Source organism: Bradysia coprophila (assembly GCF_014529535.1).
Source record: "Bradysia coprophila strain Holo2 chromosome IV unlocalized genomic scaffold, BU_Bcop_v1 contig_84, whole genome shotgun sequence".
Lineage (NCBI taxonomy): Eukaryota > Metazoa > Arthropoda > Insecta > Diptera > Sciaridae > Bradysia > Bradysia coprophila.
In genome coordinates, this window is record NW_023503376.1 from 2,375,396 (window position 1) to 2,402,812 (window position 27,417).

The 27,417-nt window shown below is 35.5% G+C and overlaps 2 protein-coding genes across 4 annotated transcripts in view; both read right to left on the minus strand.

Moving 5' to 3' along the window:
- LOC119072784 (serine/threonine-protein kinase 26) overlaps nucleotides 1-27,417 on the minus strand; it is a 106,180-nt gene that overhangs the window by 73,225 nt on the left and 5,538 nt on the right. The window contains exon 1 of one of the 3 annotated variants that reach the window (XM_037178075.1): nucleotides 11,227-11,586. The exons of the other annotated variants lie outside the window; for them this stretch is intronic. Coding sequence (XP_037033970.1) covers nucleotides 11,227-11,391 — 165 coding nt within the window. The 5' untranslated portion in view covers nucleotides 11,392-11,586. Of the gene's footprint in view, nucleotides 1-11,226; nucleotides 11,587-27,417 lie in introns of those variants that run through there. 3 annotated transcript variants of the gene reach the window in all.
- LOC119072796 lies at nucleotides 16,206-17,454 on the minus strand. The gene is made up of 2 exons (XM_037178094.1): nucleotides 16,884-17,454; nucleotides 16,206-16,812 (listed from the first exon to the last, which is right to left on the minus strand). The coding sequence occupies exons 1-2, from the start codon at nucleotides 17,292-17,294 to the stop codon at nucleotides 16,438-16,440; spliced, it is 786 nt and encodes a 261-aa protein (XP_037033989.1). The 5' UTR covers nucleotides 17,295-17,454; the 3' UTR covers nucleotides 16,206-16,437.

Sequence of the window (27,417 nt, forward strand, 5' to 3'; positions counted from 1 at the left end):
CTTTTTTTCCTATGGAAAAAAGACCTAAAAATTGAGGTGGGAGTTATTAAATCTGTAGAGCTATATAGACGGTTTAGTTTAGGTGGGTTAGGCATTAGATTTCTTACTTTCTTTAAAGAAATTTACCGTTTGTTCGGGAGTTCTTTCTTATTTCTTTCTTTTCGTTCTTTTCTTTTTTACTTGATACATGAAAGGATATGAAAATGTTATTAGAAAAGTTTTATTGTGTATTTTATCGAAACGAAAAGAAAAGTTAGCAATATAATGTTTGAGTTGAAAATCTCAGTTCCTAAGTTCTTTCTTCTTCTCAAGATTTATGAGTGATTATAAGTGGTTGTTTTTCCAACGAATACCATTCGAACATTTCTGTTATCAATTTTGTGCTTCTCCGCCAGGTATGATACACACAATTCATATATAATATCTAAAATAATACACAGCTACCAGCCGCAATAAAGCGGACCTATTGTTCGGATGAAGAGTGATCGGATAAAATGATATTTTAATAATAAACGAAATTGTTGTAAGTCTTCGTGACCCCAATTAATTGTACTATCAAAATTACGATGTGAAGACAGAATCGGTGTGGTCAATGGTGAAATAATGATATTCGAAATAAGATAAGCAGCAACGAAACAATCTCAATTAATAAAGTTTAGGTTAGTTGTGGATTATCTGTGATTAATTCAAAGAGCTCCAGGGAATTACCTACAGAATTCGGTCAATTGCTTCAGAGCAGATTTAATGTTATTGACATCGATTCGAATACTTTATTCTGTCAAAATATCGGAGCGAAGTTTAATTAATTCTTTGTTTTGTCTCGAATCGCTCAATTTTGGTTGATTTGGAAGTTTAATTAAGACACTTTCAATTATAACCGCAGTGCGGCTCTTAAGCAGCTCCTTTCAAAGGGTGGAAATTGCTTTTGAGGGATTTTTTTGAAAGTGGACCAGGCTCCGTCGGAGTTTTTTTTAGCGACTCTTTGTTTACATGCATGTAAACCAGATAGCCCTTGGCCCCAATAGTCTAAAACCGCAGTCGTTTTATTTTAATATTCTTTTATTGGCTGGGGAACTTCCACCAAAAGTCAGAAAATGGTGTTTTTTATACGTGATTTACTGCCGCTGCAGGCTATGGACATACATGTGTGTGGGCTCATTGGATAGGTATTGTCAAGGAGATACGGGGCAAGCATAAATATCTTACATGTCCTGTACCGTTGTTCGAAAATAACAAAAAATATTGTGTCGGTCGAAGGCTGTAAATTTTGATGAACTTCAAAAGGTGATATCTCGCACCTGGCGAATGTTTATGGTTAGATCAGTGGGTACAGACATCAAAAACAGCATATTTCGTGTAATTTTCTAAAATTAATATTTTGCTTTCGAGTGAAGGAACACTATCCACTTTGTACCCAAAAAAGTATCCTGAAACTGTCACTTCTAGGACAAATGGGGTATCATTGTAAAGATAGGTTAAGCTTCTATCAAAGCATCCACTGATCTAAAAATAAACATTCGCCAGGTTCGAGATATCACCCTTTGAAGTTCATCAAAATTTCCGGCCTTTGACTGAAACATTACTTTTGTCATTTTCGAACAATGGTAAGATATCTGTGCTTGCCCCGTATCGCCTTGACAATACCTATCCAATGAGCCCACACACATGTATGTCCATAGCCTGCAGCGGCAGTAAATCACGTATAAAAAACACCATTTTCCGACTTTTGGTGGAAGTTCCGAAGCCAATAAAAGAATAATAAAATGAAACGACTGCGGTTTTAGACTATTGGGGCCAACGGCTATCTGGGCATGTAAACAAAGAGTCGCTAAAAAATAGCTCCGACGGAGCCTGGTCCACTTTCAAAAAAGTCCCACTTTTTTACTTAGTTCGTAGTTCAACAATATGAATTACAGTTAATGTCAGCCAAATTTTCTGTCTAAGTTTGCTCCACCAACTGGTCCACTAATGAAACTACACTGTTCTGTTCAAGGGTGCTAACAAAACTGAAAGCCAAACATTTTAGCACTCGGATTTCAGATGAAAAGTTGAGAAACCAAAAAAATGTTGATTTTAAAGTGAGGATTCTTCTGAAAAACAGCCTATCGAAATCGGACGCATTTTCCAATGGACTTTTTTATATGTGCCTAGAAAGGTATTCGACCCTAGAAGCCAAAACAACTTTCAAAAAAATGCTTCGAAGTTTTTGTGGCTGGTGAAAGGTGATCAAAAACCGAAAACTTGCACTTTTCTTACAATAATTTCTCCAGTTACACGAGCCGTACAGGGTCGTGTGGGGTGTCATTAGAAAGGTAATCACACGTACTATTGAGCCGAATAGGGACTTATTGTGTTTAAAATTCATCGACACTGAAATAAATGCAGTTGAAGTTTTCAACCGAAGACTTACCCTGTTCTTACTGAAATTTCTCGAGGTACACAAAACGTACATGGTCGTGTAGGGTGTCATTGGACAGGTAATTTAATGTGCTTTTGGGCCAAATAGGGTCTTATGTGGTTTGGATGCATTTATGATGAAATGGAAGTTTAAATGTTTAGGTGTACATATTTCATCATAGATGCATCCAAACGTCATAGGACTCTATTTGGCCCAAAAGCACATTAAATTACCTGTCAAATGACACCCTACACGACCATGTACGTTTTGTGTACCTCGAGAAATTTCAGTAAGACGGTGTAAGTCTTCGGTTGAAAACTTTAACTGCACATATTGCAGTGTCGATGAATTTTAAACACAATAAGTCCCTGTTCGGCTCAATAGTACATGTGATTACCTTTCTAATGACACCTCAAACGACCCTGTACGGCTCGTGTAACTGGAGAAATTTTTGTAAGAAAAGTGCAAGTTTTCGGTTTTTGATCACCTTTCACCAGCCACAAAAACTTCGAAGCATTTTTTTGAAAGTTGTTTTGGCTTCTAGGGTCGAATACCTTTCTAGGCACATATAAAAAAGTCCACTGGAAAATGCGTCCGATTTCGGTAGGCTGTTTTTCAAAAGAATCCCTTAGTACAGTCGGTGACTTTGAAAAAAGGACTGAATTTCGTTTCAACTGATTTTCACGTCCTTGGCATAAATGTCAGAATTTTTCTCGTGATTTAGGCCCTCGGTATGCAAAATTGTATACGTGTCGCTTGTCGCTACCACTTCAGGCTATAACTCGCGATAAATTGCCTAAAATCTACTCGGTAAACCTCGGTTCACAAACACGCATTCTCATGATACAATACCCTCCCATCTCACACATACACCTCTAATTTAAAAAAATCGTTTTTCACCTCTAGTAATTTAAATAACTATTACTCTACGAACGTTTTAAAGACTTTTCCGTAGGGAGGGAAAGGCCGCTTTACATCCCTTGTAAAATAAAAGTGTTTTTACATCTTTAACACGTATGTTTGTATAAGTGGATCAGCTCAAAGGCAGCTGAAACATAATGCACCGTTTATTTCAAATTTGCCGACTGTATAGTTTCATTGACATCATTTATCCATCTTGCTGTACAGCATATAGACAGTGGATGACATTGACATAGCCAGTGGACAGAGGGAAAATAATATTAGCTGGGCAAGGTCGCAGCATTGAGCTACATACAGGATATGAAAAGGAACGGTTTTTACTTTCGTCAGATACGTTTAGAGACTACCGCGTAATTAAGACACAGTCCTATTAAAGATCGCGGATACTTCGAATTTCAATTTAAAGAGTTAGACATCTTTACGTGTTGGTTCCAGAATTTTTAACTGATGGTTGTTCATCTCAGTCGTAAAATAAACGATCATCGAAATAACTATGATTTATGTTATGTGCTTCTATACTGATACAGAGCACAATTTGTCCAGTACTCGATTGCAATGAGTAATGAATAAGGCAGACAAAACACGTAGAACCGCGTCAATATGTGGGAAGTACTACAAAAAAAGCGATCAAAAATAGAATCGTTCTCTAAAACACTTAGAGTCATTCACCTTTGTAGACGAACGACATGAATACGAAATTTGGTCAACCAAGATTTACTGAGCATTCTTTTCGTGGTACAAAATAGACTTGTCTCACAATGCGTTCGAGAAGTAAATTAAACTCTGAAGGTTGATTGATCCACACAAACAACCAAATAATCGGAATCTCATTTCAGTTAGAATATCATTTCATTATAAAATCGAAATTTGGTTGAAAATCGTAATTAGAAAACAAACTTTCTATTTGACTCTGTAATAAAATCCGAAAATTTAAATAAATTTCAATCATCGTTCCATAAGCAGACAGTTAATGTCAGTGAAAACTTGGTACTGTTTCAGTCGAGGTTTCAGTGAATTGTAAATAATATTCGAGAGATGTATGCATACGAAATCGATTATCGTTTTTTATGTATTGCATGGTAACAACAAAACCAGATTTGTTCCGGTTATCATATTGTATTTCGATGAGCTGTAATGTGCGTAGCCAAACAATTGTCGTTCCTTTAATTATAATATCCTATGAAAACTAACTTAGTTTTTTTGTGTGTATTATTCAACGATACAGTTTGTACACGCACAACGCAAGTCGACGGAATTGTCGTTGCTTGGAATATTGTTGAAGAGTAGTTTGAAGACTTTCTGTAACTCTTCTTTAATGAAGTTGAATTTTTAACCTAACCACCCGAACTGGGAACTAAATTGTGCGTATTACAAATAATTCAGGGCTTATTGTTGGAAATTTTGTAAGAATTTTTTAAGAATTTTTGAGAATTTTAGGAATTTTTAAGAATTTTTAGGAATTTTTTAAGAATTTGGTTGATTTTTGCTGTAAAAAGATAAGTTCATGCAAATTTACGTATCTAAGTCAATTTTTATATTTCAATTACGATTATAAAATCGAACAATTCAAAATTCAATTTTATCGCATGAAGTTGTGTCTGATACGATTTCGACTGATGAAGTCGCCTCTGATTGTCAAAGCGACAAAAAACCATTAATTAATGTGAAGAAAGTTATTTTGAGTTTGAAACTAGGCCCCACCTCGCTTGTCTGACTAAGTTTTCCAATAATTGCAGTCCCAGTTTTCTTACCATTTTTGAATAAGCTTGTGTTTTTAAGAACACAAAATTATATTCAGATGAAAAAGCGATACAATAATGGTCTATTTGCCACATCATTGAATGTGTATCTCTTTTACTTTCACTGGCCGTTTAGAAAACTCAAAATTAATTTAATTTTCTGAATAAACAAAGAGAGCTCTGAGTTGAAGGTTCAGCAAGCGATGTTTTACACCCAATAAATATGAGTCTACTAAAAAGCACTGGAAAGGTGGCATATTTCTTACCTACCTCGTGAATTACTGCCCTCGCTTCGCTCTGGTCGCAATATTTACATTCGTTCAAATGTTCCCTTTCGTGTGAAAAATTCTTTTAAGAATATAATTTCACGCAAAAATTGTCTTAGATTCCAGATTACTAGTCCAATAAAAATCCAATCTTCGAACTTCACTACCCACTAGTCGGAACCACCAGAAAATATTTAATGTCATGTAAATCCATGCCCATCTCACTACTTCAATATTACCCATCTACGAACTTAATGTCATGATTTTCATTCTCCATCGATTAAACCCAAAATTTTGAAAATCGGTAAAGAATTACTTGAGTTATCGCGGAAGCAACTGTACGGACGTTTTCTGTATTTAACGCTTTATGCCAATGTAGAACATTTTCAAAATATCATATTGAACTTAGCGTTACGTACATTAAGGTTATTTTCTGTCATAAAACCCTGACTTTCATGTTAAATGCAAAATATTTGTGAATTTTTTTAAAGAATTTTTTAAGAATTTTTTAAGAATTTTTTAAGAATTTTTAAGAATTTTAAGAATTTTTTAAGAATTTTTAAGAATTTTTAAGAATTTTTAAGAGTTTTGAGAAATTTTAGAATTTTTTTAGAATTTTTTTAGAATTTTTAAGAATTTTAAGAATTTTTTAAGAATTTTTTTAGAATTTTTTTAGAATTTTTAAGAATTTTAAGAATTTTTTAAGAATTTTTTAAGAATTTTTAAGAATTTTTAAGAATTTTTAAGAATTTTTAAGAATTTTGAGAAATTTTAGAATTTTTAGAATTTTGAGAACGGAAATTCCCAATAATAAGCCCTGAAATAATTTGGAGCCTCTTAACTTGTTTTGTTATGCATACATGTGTCACGCTACAAGTGCTTGACTTTGGGACGATTTATAATTAATTTTCGGTCTCTCTTGTAAGTGCTGTTGTACATAACATAAACTGTTCGACTATCTATCGCCATAAACACAATATAGATTAAAATGATATTACATCCATTACATCATTTATGCGCGTTCATAAGACGATCCAATTCTGTTGTGTATGCGTGCAGAACTTTACCATTGACGAAAATGTAAATGAGGTACGTGTACTGTGTGAGCATTCAGTTTCGTTTTGAAGTTCAACTGATTTTGTTCCGTTTAAAACATAGCAGATGCCACTACAATTTCCGACCATTAATATGTACACACAAACCTCAGGGTCTGCATTCTGTAACGAACCGAATCTTTTTTGAACTGGTAACAACGTCATCATCGAGTGACGGAATGAACAACCCAAATTAACCGCAAAAATGTTTATTTTCGTCATTATCGTCCTCGTATACGAACGATTTAGCATGGAATGCAATTTAAAAATGATTCAACGGTCAACATTCGGTTTTCGATATGATTGACAAATGAACGTGAACGAGTATAAAACAAACGTTCACAAATTGATGAATAATTCAAAATGGGAAAAAAAGCTTTTTCGCTGTATTACCTGCAGCATATATGCGGTATGCATACTGTCTATATTACTGTATGCATCATTTATGTAATATGCATTCGATACACTGTCGCGCATTTCAAACGCATTCCTTTCCAAAGGTGACGTCCTTTTCGGTATTAACCTTGCAGTTTATTGATCTTTTTTTCTTTGCTTTTTTATCACGGAGGTTGGATGTGGGTGTCAATGGTTCAGTAAAAGTTTTAATTTACCATCTGAAGTTAAGGGTTTTTTTTTCGGAAATATTTAGTTCAAATAGATGTCGAAGAAGACAATGGATAAATGAATATGAAAACAGCTGTGCAGCTATAGCTAACGAGAAATTTACAGCTAAAATGTTTGGTATAAATGGCAAAAAAAATGGGGTTCATTCAGGTAATAGCTACACTGCTTTACGGGTATAATGTTAAGTCGTCATGTGTCTACAATAGTCCAGTGGTTCGTTAGATATACACATAAATAACTACTGTTGCCACTTCCCAATGTTGAGCACGAATTAGGAATTAGGTGGAGCAGAATGCATACAGCACAATGCACATAATATGGTCATAACCGCATATATACCTTGAAAAAGCTAAATTTTAAACGAGAATGTAGTAAGAAATCATGCATGGTTGAGTTAACCTACTGAAATAATAAATCATTTCAGTTGTCGAATGGTCGTTTCAAAACACAATTTGGTCCATTTATCAATCAGAAAAGCAGATAACAAGTGTTGAAAGTGTTGAAAGTACATTTCTTCATTAGAATAATGTAAGAAAACCTCCAACCGACGAATCAGATATAAAATTAAATGTGTAGTGCCAACCGCTTCAACATATATATAGGAATGTTAGAGGCTCTGGAAATATTCCACTCATGCTTTTTATATTTTATTTACGACACAATGCTGCAACGTGTGGGAAGACGAACAATAATGAATTTTTCATTAAGTTGAAGTAGTTGAACACTGAACAATAAATGTAAGTAAAGTATATGGTTAATGTGTTAATACATTGCTGGAGTCTATAATGATATACCTGCTATTTCTGTACGAGCATACGTTGCAAGTACATTTTGCTGTCTCTCTTTTCTTATCTCACAAGTGAAAAAAAAAAATTAAACAATTACATGGAACAATAGAAAAAGCTCATTAGTTCTCCCTGCAGGGTACAATTTCATTAGTTTTCTTTTACAGAAATCGGCTACATTAAGATTTAGTGTGCTCCCATCAACGGCAAATTGAAAAGAATTAAAATCCGATGGCAGTCATCGATTGGATTTTATGGAAGTGAACACTGGTGAATTTTTTGATGAAATGTGTGCATCTTTTGTCGCACAGTGCTTCTTGTTCGGAATTTTAATTGTTAAATTCTTAAAAACTCTAAGAGAAACTTCCAAAATCCTAAAAATTCCTAAAAATTATTTAAATTAAGTTCCGAGTATTGAGCCCTGTCCTAGCAACTGTCTATGGGTTGACCATTGACTTGACTAAAGGCTGGGGGACGACACATCATGGGCGCGCGTTAGCATAGCGCCCGTGACGCAAGTCCTATTACTAGAAAAAATTTCAAAAAAAAATTTTTGTCGTAGACTGCAGAACCATATATACAGCAAATATTGAAGTTCTACAATTCAAATACGAATGACTCCAAATTACCATTAAAAAAACTAGGCGTCCGTACGAGTTCAACGAGCTATCACACGTTCTTGCAGCTTAAAATTTGGTCACGCAAAAAATCTTCCAAGAAGCCCCATTTCCATACATTTTGGTCAATTTCAGTACTTTAAACGAAATGAAAAAATCCTACGTTACTTTGTTAGTCCGTCCGTCCGTCCGTGTTTCGTATCTTCTAAAGTCTTCTTTAGATTTTTTTTCCTAAAATTAGTATTTTTCAAATTTTTTTAAATTTTTCAAAATTTTTTAAATTTTTCAAAATTTTTCAAAATTTTTTAAATTTTTTAAATTTTTCAAATTTTTCAAATCTTTTAAATTTTTCAAAAATTTTTAAATTTTTCAAAAATTTTTAAATTTTTCAAATTTTTCAAATTTTTTCAAATTTTTTTCAAATTTTTCAATTTTTTTCAAATTTTTTTCAAATTTTTCAAATTTTTTCACATTTTTTCAATCTACTAATTCTTCCAAAAGAACTGATATCAGTCAAAAACACTCAAAAGAGTAAAAGTGACGCAAGCCCCTGTGCATACTTCCAAAACAACTGATATCGCTGGAGGTGACGCATTCTGCGATTGTACGCAAAAACTGTAACAGCAAAAATTTGACCAAAGAAATTCTAGAAACAAAATTTTACCAAAAAAATTTTGCGTCACAAGTGGCAGATGTTGAGGAAAGTACTTTAAAGAAATTTTTTAAAATAGGCAAGAATATGTCCTAATACGTCCGAACCATCTGCCACTTTGTGACGCAAAATTTTTTTGGTAAAATTTTGTTTCTAGAATTTCTTTGGTCAAATTTTTGCTGTTACAGTTTTTGCGTACAAGCGCAGAATGCGTCACCTCCAGCGATATCAGTTGTTTTGGAAGTATGCACAGGGACTTGCGTCTTTTGAGTGTTTTTGACTGATTCATCTATTCACCTACTTAGACTCGAATTTCGTTGTGTGGATAATCAGTAAAACAGTTACCCCCAACCTTTGTAAAGCAGTTTGCTTCAGCTGTTTTTCAGCTGATCCACTCATACAACCTCACTATCTTACAATGGCGAAACTACGCCAGTAAATCTTGTCCAACCTACTTCCATTGGTGCCTATTGACGTATATTAGTGACTATTAATGTCTATTGGTAGTTATTGATGTCTATTGCCGTCTATTGGTAGCTATTGACGTATACCAATAGTTACCAATATAAGGAAAAAGTCCGTCAATACATGCCGAAGAACCCGCCTATATTGAGGACTATTAGCATGTATTGCCGTACAATTTCCTTTTATTGGTAAGTATTGGAGTTTATTGGCATCTATTGCATCTGTTGGTACACATACCAGATAGCACCTGTCCCAGTATTTGCTCACTGTCTTACGCGTGTGTATCACTACTAAACTCGTATAAACATATATAAGACAGTGAGGTTGTATGAGTCGACCAACTGAAAAACAGCTGATGCAATCTGCGTCACAAGTTCGATTGGGGTTAACTGTGTTTCTATGATTCTAAGTCATTTTAGCAGGCATGAGCGCCGACGGAGAAACCTCGGCGGCGGCTAGCCGAAAAAAATTTCTCGGCGGCGGCGAAAAAATCGGCTTGAGCCGGCTTAAAACGGCTCGGCTGGAGGTTCCTTTTAACTTTTTTTCAAAATTAAAAACGTTTAGATAAATTCATGGAAAATGAACTAGTAAGCATGAAAATGAAATTGTACGGAAAGCGAAAATGTAGGTAGATTGGGTTGTTCAACGTGCAAGTGGAACTGGTCTTGTTACAAGCAAGTCTCTAAGTCTAAGGTTCACTAACACGTCAAGTTTTATTGCCTCAAAACTTGAACTAAATGGAAAATCATGCTCCGGTACACTCAATTAACTCATTAAGAAAATGGTTTTCGAGAAGAAATCGAAAGCTCACGAAAATCAAGTAAAAATTGAAAAGAAAAAAAATCGAGAAAATTCGCAAAGATCGATAAAGTTTTCTCAAATTTGTGAATTAACTGATTGTGCGCCTTCGGCTCGTTCCGCAAAGGTCATACTTGCCAAAACAACAAACTTAGAAGCGAGGACGTAATATACCATTCTGGAAAATTCATGAAAATTCAAGAAAATTTTCAAAATTTTCTTAATTTTGAAAAAAAAATTCAAAATGTACTTGAGCTGCTTAGGATCAACAGGAATCTCGGTTTTCAAAATTATTTCACCCATTCACCTTTCGAAATCTTTATTTCATTTTCCAGCCGTTTCAAGCCGACTTGAGCCGTGTTTTTGGCACCGGCTCGGCTGCGGCGCGGCTTGCTCAAAAATGGCCGGCGGCGGCTTGATCGGCGGCTTATTTTCGGCGGCGCTCATGCCTGTTTTAGACTACTTTGACAACACTACACATGGATTGCACGGATGGCAACTCTAAATATTCGTTCTTTTCTTGAGACTTTTTGTTGTCTAACAGTCTTAGATTCGTGATACCTAAGATGTAACATTACCGAAAATAGATTCATGGGGTGGGTGCTCGCAAAATGAACGCACATGACTCTGGTGACTATTAAAATTGAAATGTTTTTTTTTCAGTATTTGCGCAACAATATCTCGTACTGTCCCTAAAATAATTATTTCTGGTAAACACATGTCCATACAAAAACACATCAACATCAGAGATCGTATCTATTTTTATAGTTTTTTCGTGTAACAATAAAAAGCAAACACTCAGACCGATTTCACATCAAATGTAAATCGCGTATCATAAAAAGCAAAAATGAATAAAACAAAATGTACCTCTTTAACGGCATATTCACTGTCTGATGACCCTGACCAAGACACTGAATCCGAATAGTATTTATACGATGACATTTGCCAAGGTGTATCGATTTCCGTGCTAATCAATCGAGCACTTGCTGGTATTCGGTGCTGATGATGGTAATAGTGGGTTGCAACGTACATTTTCGCGGCAAATTGAATTTTATAATTAGATGTGGTGAATGGGAAAACATACAAAAAAGAAACACATAAACAGCAACAACTAGCTCGTACGATTGTTTGGCATGTTCTTTTCTCTCGATATAAATGACACCGCTTTTCAGTATGGTTTGACGGGAATTAAACACTGCTGTGTGTAGATGCAATTTTTATTTTCATCACTGTGACTATTCGATTGAAAACGGTTCGGAACAAACATTAAAATTCACTCTTGGGAATATATTTATATGAAACATTGAAACACGCAAATGAATTTTTGTCTAAAATAGTATCATCACTTGTGCATCGGCACCATCAGCACCATATCACCCGATGCGAGACGAGTTCGAAATATATTGCGGAATTACGCAACTGGTTTTGGTCAAAGCAACGGTTTTTATTTTTATATATTTAATGTGTAAACCGATAAGGTATAACACACCATGCTACAGTGTATAGATACACTCGATTAGTATGCACAAAAATTTTTATTTTCGTAAAAGAATATTTACAAACAAAACTGAGTTGTGTATAGATCATGGTTGGTTATATATACGTACACAATCACCTTTCGAAGATCATTTATGTGGCTCTGCGAGTGTTGGTATTGTGTAAAACGTACGCAGAAATTAAAAATAAATTAGAAATTACGAGTGACACCTGTACGACGAAGTTTGTTTCTCTCAGCTAAGTTGTGGTATCAATTTGCATAAGTTGGTATTTTATAAGAAAATAATTTTTTTTTTCCTTTAATGGAAACCAGTTCATGGTATATCGTTAGACTGGATTAACCGCATTAATGAGTAAACGAAATACCGAAATAAATGCAAATATTTTGTCGAACAGAAAGTCAATTAGAATAAATTGTAACTGGTTTTGCGTACTACGGATGATGACGTGTTCAGCTGATGTAAATCTACATCAAATCACAATCTAAATAACCGACAAATCGACACTTCTTTACATGATATAATGCAGTCAGGGAACATTCGTTGTAAAAATAGACGGAACACTGAAAGAATTATTTATGTACATTTTATGACCGTTTCGACCATGCTCTGTCAATGGCGATTTATCAGGCTACAAAATTAGGTTCGTGAATGGAGAAATAAATGCACCCAATGATACGAATGTGGACATTTATCTATTTTTATATTTATTCGCGAAGATTTACAGAATAGTAGGTGCTGCAGGAAATAGCATTGAAAGAGAACAGAGAGATGCATCAGCATCAGTCATGTTCTCGGTAACAGGAAAGACATTAAAATTGAGCTTACTAAAGCACGTTTATGTGCCAGGCGGATTTATGAAAAATTCGTCGACCGAAATATTCTTTGTTACGTTTTCAAACATCAACTATGAAAAACTAAAACCCCTAAAACCACGACGTTATATATTCCATTTGTGGATTAACTTCCCGCAGCACCCACAAAGATCTGCTGGCAACTGCCTCATGAATTATATTCATACAGTAGCTGCGGCTTAAAAGTATTGATTTATGCAAAACAAGACTTGGTCACCATGCCTTAGATATGAATATGAATTGGCAAACCATTCGATATTTTCAATTCATGCAAATCTTGCAACTTAGATTGTCACAAAAACGTTTGAGAAACATGTGACAAGACGATAAAAATAAATGGAATGGGGCAAAACGATGGAAATCAAGAATAAGTATTTATGATGACGTCAAAGAGACAAGACCACTTGAGAGATACCACTGTTGGTATGATTTTGTTGGATTTTAAAAATTGGTAAATGTTGATCATTGCGATAATCAAAGTTGAATCCTGAGGGAAAGGGTATTAAGTTTCGTCCGTAATATTACTTTCGTTAGTCATTTTTGATATCCGAATAATCTCTTCGCATGACATTTTTTAGTTGAATAGTCAACTATATCAGTCAAAAACACTCAAAAGAGTAAAAGTGACGCAAGTCCCTGTGCATACTTCTAAAACAACTGATATCGCTGGAGGTGACGCATTCTGGGCTTGTACGCAAAAACTGTAACAGCAAAAATTTGACCAAAGAAATTCTAGAAACAAAATTTTACCACAAAAATTTTGCGTCACAAAGTGGCAGATGGTTTGGACGTATTAGGACATATTCTTGCCTATTTTAAAAAATTTCTTAAAAGTACTTTCCTCAACATCTGCCACTTGTGACGCAAAATTTTTTTGGTAAAATTTTGTTTCTAGAATTTCTTTGGTCAAATTTTTGCTGTTACAGTTTTTGCGTACAAGCGCAGAATGCGTCACCTCCAGCGATATCAGTTGTTTTAGAAGTATGCACAGGGACTTGCGTCACGTTTACTCTTTTTGACTGTTTTTGACTGATATCAGTTCTTTTGGAAGAATTAGTAGATTGAAAAAATTTAAAAAATTTAAAAAATTTAAAAAATTTAAAAAATTTAAAATTTAAAATTTAAAAAAATTTAAAAATTTTGAAAAATTTAAAAATTTCAAAAATACTAAATTTAAGGGAAAAAATGAGGCGAGCAGAGCTTACCAAATACCAAAAGCGAACAAAGTTCTACCATACCCATCCACACACACACTTAAAGGTGTTCTTATATGGGGCCTATATGTGAACTTCGAGGAGCCCTAGCTCCGAAACGAGGCCGGTTCCCCCCAAAGTTTTTTTTCTGGAATGTCTTAGAATGACGACTAGAATCTACTCCAAAAATTTCAACAAAATCTAAAGAAGACTTTAGAAGATAGGAAACACGGACGGACGGACGGACGGACGGACTAACAAAGTAACGTAGGATTTTTTCATTTCGTTTAAAGTACGGAAATTGACCAAAATGTATGGAAATGGGGCTTCTTGGAAGATTTTTTGCGTGGCCAAATTTTAAGCTGCAAGAACGTGTGATAGCTCGTTGAACTCGTACGGACGCCTAGTTTTTTTTAATGGTAATTTGGAGTCATTTGTCTTTGAATTGTAGAACTTCAATATTTGCTGTATATGGGAAATTCCAGCGTAAGTCATGTTACACAAACAGAATTTTGTCTCTTTTTGATGTACGAATACGCACCAAAGAAGATGCGAAAAAACATACCGTAAGTCATGTTACCAAATGTGACTATGCATATTGTAGAGCGCCATCGCTACAATACAATGGGGATGTTGTGAGAGTGAAAGAGAAAAATTTCTGTCACAAAATACGTGGATTTACCCATATATGGTTCTGCAGTCTACGACAAAAAATTTTTTTTGAAATTTTTTTTAGTAATAGGACTTGCGTCACGGGCGCTATGCTAACGCGCGCCCATGATCAAGCCCTCTACAGAGCTTTTTTTAAATTCCGTGTATGCTATTGCACCCGGTGCAAATAGTAAATAATGTCTAATTGCGGTCGAATGACATATAGTGCCAATAAGAGGATCGATATCTGCACAATGTGCCTAATTATAAAACTTAATTTTCTTAAAGAAAGATTTGTTTGAAAGTTGGCCAGGCTTCGTCGGAGCTATTTTTTTAGCGACGTGTTGTTTAGATGTCCAGATAGTCCTTGGCCCCAATAGTCTTAAACCGCAGTCGTTTAATTTTAATATTCTTTTATTGACGATTCAACTTCCACCAAAAGTCGAAAAAGTCGACAGGCTATGGACATAAATTATTGAGGCTTCATTGGATAGGTATTGTCCAGGAGATACGGGGCAAGCACAGATATCTTACATGTTCTGTTCGAAAATAACAATAAGAATGTTTCAGCCGAAGACCGGAAATTTGGATGAACTTCAAAAGGTTATATCTGGCGAATGTTTTTCTTTAGATTAGTGCCTTCCTCAAACACTTTTTAAAAGGATGGAATATTCTTGTTGGAAATCGAAGACAAAAAATTTCCTCATCGCGTAATCTTTACGTTTGATATCGAACTAGACTTGATGCAATAGCCCATTTTGAGATGTTTTTCGTAGTCACAGTGCCTGATGACGATCACCTCACCAATCTTTTAAAATTTTGGTTTGAAACAGCTACTACGAAAATCAGGGGTGAAGGAAACTAAGGGATGTGCATCTCACATTCAGGACACCAGTCTGTTGTGTTAGACCATTACTGATCGAATGGTGAAATGTGAGATGTTTTCCGATGTGGGAGTTTTTTGTAACCTGCAATCGTTTTCACATGAATGTTGTCAAACAAATGAAAACCTAGATTCACATTCATATGGTGTATGCTTGCGTGTTCTTCCATCAAGAACGATTACAACATTACAAAACAATGTCTGTCGAATTGCCTTAGCCTTGCGATTTGACTCCAAAGTTTGTTTTGCAAACTGTTTCGAGTTCGTTGCACTGAGGTAATGGTAAAATTAGCATTCCATAAAGATTGAATCAATCGGACTACATCATGAGAACAACAAGATCGAATCGTGACCACTATCCTAATAGCCAACTTTGAAATCGTTGATAGTCGTCAACACTTTCCGATTCCGTTATGATATCGTTATAGAAACGGTAGCAATAAATTATTGAAGTGCGAAAGTCAATGAAAGTGTAAAACAGGTATGGTCTATCACCCGCCCGGAGGACATAAAAATTTGATTTCCGCCATGAAACGCACTCATTTTCATATTATTTTGACACAAATTGTGAGTGCGTTTAAGATTGGCCAAACCTGTTCTGTACTTTCATTGCTATTGTCCGCCCGGAGGACATAAAAATTTGATTTTCGTACTTAAACGCACTCATTTTCATATTATTTTGACATAAAATGTGAGTGCGTTTAAGACGAATTCGTCAATCGACCATACCTGTTCTAGACTTTCATTGGCGAAAGTATTGTTACACGTATCAGAGTGTTACTCATTTATTTATCATATTTACTCATTGTGACTATACTATCAAGTTGTCACTTGAAGGGGCTACCATTTTGGGTTTAGGAAGATGTCAGAATTTGGCCCATTCCAGGTTAAAATGCGCTAAAATGATTACTGGAATTGATATGAACAGCATTAGAACAACGAAGTAAAAAATGTATGAGCATACAACTCGTGTGAACGCGTAATTCGGTCTGGCGAAAAGCTTACGCAAAATAGCTTCCTGTACGAATTGACAATACTAAAAGTAAGGAAAGAAAGATATTTCCGATTATCGCAACTGATTTTTGTAGAGCTAACCTCACCATTAAGTATCCCGTAAATATTAGAAGAGCCTTCGTCCGTGAATCAACGTTAAGCGAGTCGAAAAGTGTAATTGAGACGTCTGCAGAATCGTTTCGTACTTTTTCGATGCGCGCAAGCGCGACACCACCATTGGACATTAGCGTAAACTCTGACGAATTAGCGCTTCGGGTACTGTAAAACAGTATCTCTCCCAGCGCACCTGTGGTAAATAGGCTCGTATTGAACATTCCTTCCACCACTCCTATAATTTGATCTCCAGCTGATATTATTATCGACTGTGTGATTTTTGAAAGAGAGTTATTCGTCACTTGGGGACACTGTTCTACTGTTAGGAGCTGTTGCATACTTCACCAGTTCGCTTTCCAGTCATCAATAGTTGACCCGACGACGTGTTGGTTATTTGTATGACATGACCTGCACGAGCGGAATCGTCCATTCCAGTAGAAATGTTTTGTACGGGCGGCACAGTCTTACTAGACATAATGGGTTGTTGTGCCGTGTTTTGAAATTGCACAAAAATGTTTCCGGTCGAGTTGACACGTCCCATTGGAGTCAGCTGGAATCTGTCTTCGTTGTTCAAGGTCTCCTCAAACACATTCAACGTGGAATTGGGAACGTTTGGGTCGTAATAACTGATCGGCAAAAAATCTGAAACCGACGGATCGGTAGAATATGGAGGCGGTAATTGAGAACCGATTTCTTGTTGTTGATTCACTCCTGTGACCCCATGTTCGCTGCCTTCCGTGGTATTTTCCATTTTTATGATCACAACGGAGCACACTGAAATCTGCCGATGTGAATAACTCAACTAAATTTATTGGAATCACCCACAGTATGAGCAACGAACGCAATGCGAGGAATCACAGACAAGTTCGAATTTATCTAATCATTTTCAATGTTTTACCAATGTAATTGCAGAGTTGGCGTTGAATTAGTGTGAAATTAACAATGTATTGGCCCAATTTATCGTACCTTTATGCTAACATCGATTTTAATTAACAAACATGTAATTACGAAGACTCCCAATCAATCAGACCAATATTATTGGTAGATAATTTAGTGATTTTTTGCTAATTTGATTCACTAGAGTTCAATGATGAAATTTGGTTTGGTGACATAATGTTCTGTGTCAGTTGATAGGAGATTTAATTTTATTGTTTGGCGTTAAAACTCCAACGAGAGACACTTGACTCTGACTCCATATTATTATCCCAACAAAAATCTCTTCGAGAAAAGTGTGACGCAGTCTTTGAAGTACAATTTCTAAAATGAATGATATCGCTAGAGTTGACGCTTTCAGCTTCGTTACGCAAAAATTAAATTTTACATCCAATTTTAGTTCAAACAAGCTGGTTTAGTTTTTCTCATCATCTGCCAAATAATTTTTACAAAAAAAAATTGACTGGAAACAACCAAAATTTTACCAAAAAAATCTGCGTCGCATGTGGCAGATAAATTTTCTTGTTGGTATGTTCCTGAACATTTGACGAAATTTGAAAATTCGACGAAATTCGAAAATTTGACAAAATTCGAAAATTTGACGAAATTTAACGAAGATCGAAAATTTGACAAAAATCGAAAATTTGACGAAATTCGAAAATTCGACGAAATTCGAAAATCTGACGAAATTCGAAAATTTGACGAAATTCGAAAATTTGACGAAATTCGAAAATTTGACGAAATTTAACGAAGATCGAAAATTTGACAAAAATCGAAAATTTGACGAAATTCGAAAATTCGACGAAATTCGAAAATTTGACGAAATTCGAAAATTTGACGAAATTCGAAAATTTGACGAAATTTGAAAATTTGACGAAATTTGAAAATTTGACGAAATTTAACGAAGATCGAAAATTTGACGAAATTCGAAAATTTGACGAAATTCGAAAATTTGACGAAATTCGAAAATTTGACGAAATTCGAAAATTTGACGAAATTCGAAAATTTGACGAAGAAAGTAATTCTCTATCTGCCACCATTCAAGAAATATCTCCAAAACCCCAATTGACCCACCCATTTCCAACTTTCGACATTTTTCGCAAATGCCCCTCTGTTCTACTCGTAAAACTCTGAGACTCTGCCGAAGAAAGTAATTCTCTATCTTTCATAACCCAAAAAAATATTAGTCCTTTCATCCTACGCTCGAGTAGCTCAAAAGTTGGTCACTCTAACCACTCTAGCTCAAACGAATCTGACCCGATTTTTTAAATTCTTTTTTTGTTCGAATCGTGTTACGAATACCTTTCATTTGATGGGTCACACGCCTCTGTAGGTTTCAATACAGCTAAGCTACAGCCGAAAACGCGTTCCCGACCCTCGAAAACCACACTCAGAAACCACTTCGTGTATTTTCTATGAAAAGTGCCAATTTCAAAACGATGTATCTCCGGTAATTTTAAAGCTACATAGTCGAGTGATAGCTCGTTTTGCTCGTATTTGAAGCGGGAATAAGATAGAATTGGATTTGTGGTGATACAGGCCAAAGGAAAGACACTTAAATTCTCGCCTATATATAGTTGCCGCGTCTCAAAAAATTTTCTTCGTTCTTTTTTTGGAAGTTAGACTGCGTCAAGTCCTCCGCTAACGCTCCGGACATGATCCCTGAATACAAAGTTCAGTTTCTCAGAAAGAGATCAAATAAATAAATGATATCGAAACACATCCATCAGTACAAAATTTGCACTGCAAATAAGCTTTTGTTGAAACTCTAAATTGAATTTAAAAAAATGAAAATTCTTCGTAAAAATAAAATCGTTGACTTTGTTGAACGGATATGGTAATACGCGCGATACGTGTATATAAGGTTCTTGATCTGATTAATCCGAATTACTGCAGCAAAAGCGATATTCTCATTCCCATTTTCTCATATAAATACAAAATCATATTCTGTAGCCAATTTAAAATGAAATTCAAATGAGATCAATAAACTTAAACTCAGAATTTTAAAAAATTACTGAACAACAGAACCAGATAAAATGCTAGAAACACACCTCTATCGTGTCTTTATATATACATACGTATACATCATTGACTACACTCAGACTGGTAAAATATATGCAAAATCGAAATAAAAGAAAAATTGCTCGGAAAATCATTTAATTCGAGTGCAAATAAATTGCTTTTAAGTGCTTAACATCAATTTGATATTGGAAGAGATATTTCCAGAAAAATGTGTGTGTTTGAAGAAGAAGAGGTTTCTGTACTGAAATCAATCTCTATTATAAATGGAATTTGGAGTAGCTGCGGATAAAAGTTATTGAATGCGTTCAATCAATTTAATGGAATTGATTGAATAGAGAACAAACTATTAAATGTCGATAACGCTTTTCAATTGTTTTTCTTTTCTTTTCTTTTTTTAAACAGTAAAACTATTGGCTGGATGAATGCACACTTATAGATTCGCACTTAACACATTTCACAACATTCGTTTGCTATACCTTCCTCGTCTTCCGCCTCTCGTTTTTTTTTTCGTTTTTATTTATTTTTCTAAACTTCTATTCAAATCTATTCAATTCGGTTCGATACAGTCTCGGGCGTTTTAATAAGCCATATAGACCACATCACGAAACAAATCATACTGATGGTCGATCTTATTATTGAAAAAAGAAACGGTCACGTTTGGTATTGCATATACTTGATCTTGTTCAATCATCAATTTGCAAAGTTGAATTTCGAGACCAGCTATGCTGGTTTTCTTGTTCGATTACGCGTAACTGTAAAATATTTTATTTGATGAATATATGTGGAATGGTGAATGGCAAAGAGGAGGAAGAAAACTATTAGTTCCCTTACACACGACTAACGAGGAACAATAACACGGAAAATCGTTGACATGTATTTCGAATATGATAATAGCCAATAAGACTATATTAAGGAACCCAACAACTTTTCGAAGAGCATCCTCAACAAATAATTGCATGACCACCAAATGAGCAATGAAAAATAATATTACGGGGACGTTACAGCTACTCAATTGGATAAAGAAAGAAAAAAACCAGTTGCTTCAGCAATCAGGCAAAACATCAGGTTTCTCACATTTATATAGAGGAACAGTTCATAAAAGTCATTTCGTTGGGTTGAACTGGTTATAAAATATTTGATTTGATAAGAAAACCAATCAAACTCGTTTCAATTCAAGCATTATTTCAGAAACGAAACTACAAACTGTCTAGGCTGATCTAAGAATTAAAATAAAATCATTTTATATTCCATGCTATAAGCCTACAATTCTTAGCATCAGAATACTTCTTCATCGAATAGAATTATTGTGATTATAAAGACAGGTTTTTTGGTGGAAAAATGTTGATTATTATCGATGATTACAAACTATTGAATAATTTGAAGTTATTTTTTTGTGGAAAGTCTCATGAATATTACAAGTTTTTGACGGTTTTTTGTTATACGTTTTTTAGACAGGAAATATTCAGAAAATATGAACGTTCTATCCATGTTAGAGATCAGTACAAATAAGTACTGAACTCAAGCTGATGTTGCCTTATATAACAAACGGAATGTTAAAATGAAAAAAGTAAAAGATTTTGATTTAGAATGAAACATCAGTAACATCGGAAGTAATAGATTTACCGATTGCACATTAGACAGTTTACCCAAATGACGTTTGTAGTTTAGTTTAGTATGAGTGGGTGGGGCGAACCCCTGCACCTAAGCCTCCAGTGGGCCTGTTGTGCTTACCCATTTATAATTACCTACAACCTGTTTGTTATGTTGAGGTAATCGAGTATATGGTTAGGTGAAATGCTCCAAATTATGTTATGTGGGAGGATGTAGGCTCCTAGGCATTTGGCTCTTTCAGTTATGTACGCTGGGCATTTACATAGGAATTGTTCGGATGATTCTATTTCTCCACATTTGTTGCAGTGGGGGTCGTTGTGTACGCCGTTTGTATAGGCGTGTTTGTTTAGGAAACAGTGACCTGTGAGGACGCCGGTGATTCTTTTGATGTTTTTCTTGCTAAGCGATAGGAAGTATCTTGACTTCTTTTGGCTAATTGAGATGTTGTTTTTAGATTGGCGGGCGTGGGTGATAGACTTCCAATGTTTCGTGAAAGCTTTTTTTTCCATTCTAGGTTAACTTTTTTGAAATAAGATGGGGGAGCTTTTCGTCGAGGCTCTGGCCCTAGAGGGAGTTTTTCTGCGCCTGCTCTTGCAAGCTCGTCGGCCAGTTCGTTACCTTCAATATTACTGTGTCCTGGTACCCATAATATGGTTACCGTGTTGGTTGAGGCGAGTCTTTGGATGGTATCGTAGCAATTCAACACCAGAGCCGATTGGAATTTAAAGGCACTGATAGCGTCAATTGAGCTTTGGCTGTCCGAACAGATGCAGATTTTTTGATCGTGGGTGTTTCTGATCAGGAGTTTCCTGCCACAGCTAAGGATGCCATAGATTTCGGATTGGAATATTGTGGCCAGTGGGAATGAATGACGTTTGTGAGTCGACTTATCCTAACTCTTATGAGTTATAAGTATTGGTGTTGTAAGTTATAAGTCATAAGTTACAATTCGCGAAAGTAAAGTAAAATTTATAAGTCTATACGTCACGTCATATGCTTATAAGTCGAAAGATTTAGTACTGGAACGATGTTTAAGTATGATTGAGTGACGAAATTTTAGGAGCTGACCTACTGCACCTGTCTCAATAATCTCAAAAGTCCAGAACACAATTTACAAAAAAACCCTCAAAAACCTTACATTCGCTAAATTCTAGAGAAATGAATTGGTTGAACTGGTGGATGAGGAAAAATCTTTTTGTATTTGACCTCAGAAATAAAGTTCATCCAAAAGCTCTTTGAAATACCATCGAAAAATGATGTTTCTTATGTTTCTGGGCCAATATCTCTTTGTTCCTTTAGGTTTTGAAACGCTAGGTCCATGGGGTCCTCATGCAAAGCAATTTGTTTCCGATTTAGGCAAGAGAAGCAGGCCAGTTTCTATGGTTCTGGATAAATAGAGTACGGTAATTTTTGTTAAGAATAGAAGCCACTCCATGGGTGGAATTTGTGTCATCTACAGATACAAATTTAGGATTAATTTTAACATATGTTAAATCCAATAAAATCCAATATGGCGCATGTCAGCCATTTTGTTAGAAATTTTGTCTTGTTTGAACATGAACACTTGTGATATTTGGTCTTTATTCACCTTTTAAATGAAAAGAATCAGAAAAATCCGGTTGAAAATATTTGATTTACAAGCAACATATTCATATTTGTTGTATATTTTAGGAAAAACTAGGAAAATTAAGATGAAAATCGGAAAACTTGAAAGTCCCTAGCATGCTAAAAAATACTAGAGACCAATACCTTCAATTTGAGCTATCACACGCCACTCTCTGACGCACACAACTCCGTAAATCATGCAAAAAGCATTCATCTGTACACGAAAAATAGTCCGCGCAAATCGGTGGAAAATTGCATGTAAAATCGCACCCAAGAAAGTAAAAAAATCGATTTTTTTTTAAATTGTGCAGAATGAAACGTAGAACATTATTGGTGAACAAAGTTAGACTCCAACAATTTCAGTTCAAAAAATATTTAACTTTTAACTTAAAAATGAGAGTCAACTTTCGAGAAGAACTGAAAAATCTCTAGGAACATTGGAAAATCGCGGAAAATTTTTCAGGCCAAAAGAAACTTTGGACTTTTACTTTTCATTTGAGCTATCACAAGGTATTCTACGTGATATCACAGCCGGAGTAATCACTCGACAAAGTCACCTCTGCACTTGAACTTTAAAGAAGCGAGGCGGAGCTGATAGAGGCCGAAAATTTTGTCTCTTCTTCTAGAACCTATTTTTTCGATGCCCCCAACAATCTCCAATCACTCGATTTGCCAAATCCGCTCGGTAAACGTTCTGTCCTTACCGACTCGACTATATTCTATTTACAGATACAGTTCACTTTCCGATGGTATTCTAATTAGAACTTTTGCATGAACTGCATTTTTGAGGTCAAAGGACAAACAGTACATTACTATACCAGTGAAGGAATTTGATGTCTCATGTCAAGATGAGTAAAGGAATCCGAGAGCTTTAGCCCGAGGTACTTTTACTCATCGTGATAAATACGAAAAATAAAATTATTTAACGTGCATGGTACGGCGTTTTCCTTTACGAGCGAGGCATATTCTCTCCCTAAAAAAGTAAAAGATTTTTGCCTCATTCACCGGTTCCACTACTTCTCTAGAACTTAGCACTTGTAAAGTATGGTTTCCCCACAAGAAAAAGTTCTCAGTGTGAGAGCGAACTGTCAAGTAAACAAAACAAAAATTGAAAAAATTCAATATTGTCTCACGGAGTACTTTTTTGGTTAGTGGAAATCAAGCCTAAGGATTTTTTATTTGCATGTTTTCATTAAGGACTCTTAAGATTGTTGAGATGAGTTTTGTCAGTTCCTAAAATTTCACCATTCACTCATGCTTAAACATCGTTCCAGTACTAGATCTGTCGACTTATAAGCATGTGACGTATCGACTTATACATTTTACTTTAAAAGTATCGACTTGTATCTTATGACTTATACATCTGACCTACATCACCAATACTTATAACTTATAAGTGAATAAGTCGACTTACAAACCATACGTCATTTGCGTAAACTGTCGAATGTGCCGTGACACTCTTACCATTTTTTAAAGCTTAATCTAGTACATCCAATTATCACGAACTTTTTTCGATTAAAGACGGTTTTATTGTAGGCCTAGTGTATATCTGAAACATCGTGGGGGATTCTTTTGAAAAACAGCCGACCGAAATCGGACGCATTTTCCAGTGGACTTTTTTATATGTGCCTAGAAAGGCATTCGACCCTAGAAGCCAAAACCACTTTCAAACAAATTCTTCGAAGTTTGTGTGGCTGGTCAAAGGTGAGCAAAAACCGAAAAGTTGCAATTTTCTTACGAAAATTTCTGTAGTTACACGAGCCGTACAGGGTCGTGTGAGGTGTCATTTGACAGGTAATTTATAGTACATTTTCTACCTTGGTGTATATTTCGAGAATAACTTCGTATGTACAATTGTATATAACGAGCGCCAGCGAGTGTATATACAATTGTACATAAGAAGTGATTCGAGAAATATACACCAAGGTAGAACAATGTTTTATCTCCTGCAAGCTGATATTTCATACATTAGCGAAATAACCACAAAAATTTGGATTTAAAATTAATTAATTAAGCATGTTGTTTTAAAACGCATTCACAACAAAAAAAAAACATCATACAGAGAATCCTTTATTTACTTACTCACACACATATACTATCCACCTCAACATTTCGTTCAAATCACATCATTCCGACTACTCTGATTATTTGATCGATGTAGAAGTGGCTTACGAACCACTAACGACACCAATTGCATCGCGTTATGTGATTTGTTGGCGTAGTGGTCAGCATGTTTGGTTGATATGCTGCTGGTCCCGTGTTCGCTTCCGCCGTTCGGCGATTTTTTTTTTTCAAATATGTAGATGGAAAGTAAATTTACCCTAGGTGGGTTATGTGTGAATTATCCAATCGTATAGGCTGTGGTTATGTATGTGTTTGTGTTTATATGCAGAAACGCGTAATGTATGAAATATCAGCTTGCAGGAGATAAATGTTCTTACTTATGTTGACACTTATTTAGTTTCGCTACTTTATAAGCTGCTGATATTATATACTATTACCCACAAGAAAAACAAACATTTTTCGTCGGAGGTAATGTGACATTGTTCGCATAAGTTTCCTTTATTCCCAGATTAAAGCTCAAGCTGTATGCTCGCATATTAACTATAATTAAAATAGTTATCATCACGACATAAGCCGACTCCGACCCACTCAAATGGAATAAATTACGAATTTTCACGGGCTGTTGTTCAAACGTTTTGATGGATAACGTGCCATCAGAACAGTCGGAGCGTTTGCTGCGACTGAGCCCCGTGCAAACCCGTATATCTATTGCGTACGTGACCCTAGTGCGTCTGTCACCCTACTTTGACCGTAAGCCTATTGCGCCGGTTAATGTAGTTAAAGTAAAATTATTATGTAATGTGTACATCTTAGAAATTGCGCATAGCGCAATTACGAAGCCCCGTACGACGTTCCTTTCAAATGAAACAAAAATTTCAAATCGCCCTAAAAATTTTATTTTTTTGAAGGGCCTAGTATCGGCCTCTGTCCGAGGACCCAAATTTAAAATTTTTTTCAACTACATTCTATTCGGCCTTTGATTACCTTCCAAATGAAACAAAAATTACGAAAAACGAATGAAATTTACTCGAGTTCGATGTAAAATACACATAGGGCCCTAGTACCTGCCTTAGTCCGAGCACCCAAATTAACTTTTTTTTCAACAACATTCTATTCGGCCTTTGATTACCTCCCAAATGAAACAAAAATTACGAAAAACGGATGAAGTTTACTCGAGTTGTATGTAAAATACACATAGGGCCCTAGTACCGGCCTTAGTCCGAGCACCCAAATTTACTTTTTTTTCAACAACATTCTATTCGGCCTTTGATTACCTCCCAAATGAAACAAAAATTACGAAAAACGGATGAAGTTTACTCGAGTTGTATGTAAAATACACATAGGGCCCTAGTACCGGCCTTAGTCCGAGCACCCAAATTTACTTTTTTTTTCAACAACAGGCCGAATAGAACTTTGATTACCTTCCAAATGAAACAAAAATTACGAAAAACGAATGAAATTTACTCGAGTTCTATGTAAAATACACATAGGGCCCTAGTAGTGGCCTTAGTCCAAGGACCCAAATTTAATTTTTTTCAACAACATTCTATTCGGCCTTCGATTACCTTCCAAATCAAACAAAAATTACGAAAAACGAATGAAATTTACTCGAGTTCGATGTAAAATACGCATAGGGCCCTAGTAGCATTTCACTTCTAAGGCCCTAACTCACGGTCCACTCACCCGATTTTTTCCTGGATTGGTATTGACAATACCTATCATTTACCGTGTCATTTACATTTCCATCGTTTATTTTGCCATAAATATCACCAAAAGACCTTAAATCACTTAGGTGGCCCTAACTCACGAAGGACCGACCCTAATATGCCCATCTTCGAACTTAGCCTCACTATTTCGACTATCTTTCAGGGAAAAAAAATTTTGAAATCGGATTTGATTTACTCAAGATATCGACGTGACGGACAGACGGACAGACAAAATTTTTATTGCGGATTTGTCATCTATGAACATAGGCAATCACTTTGCCCTTACCGTCTGCTTCGAATTCCATCAATTACACACGGCATCGTAATCCTATAAGACCCTTTGTACTTCGTACGGGGCTAAAAAGGATTTGCACACCTTTCTACATTGATTCATTCTCACGTACGGTAAAGTTTCCATGAGATAAAATGCAGCCAGCAAAAAAACTCATTGCTTTCACCTTGAAAAGTCTTTCATTTCGTTAAAACGGTTTGAGGAAGGACATTGGGACATCAATTCAGAATTTAACATTTAAAATGTGAAATATTATTTAGTCATCGTCCACATAACAATCTTCCGACGACAAAACACAATCCACATCTCTGAGGTGTTGCTAAACTTTCACTGTTCCATGCTCAATATAGAACCAAGTTTCATTTCTACAGAAGCAAATTAAACCAATTTGAGCGTGTCTCGTTTCGGCATCAGAGCACGTAGGACGCTTTAATTATGACCTATGGAATTAGGAAACACACAGCCAGACACACACAATGAGCAGGAAACAGACAAAAGTGTTATAGGTAGACAGAGAAGCTAATTGATAACTGCACGGTACAATTCTTTGGTTCCAATTATTTCGCAATTAAATACTCGACTGATGTGATTGACGGCATTTAGTTACATTTCATTAATAAACAACTAGCTGCAACATATAT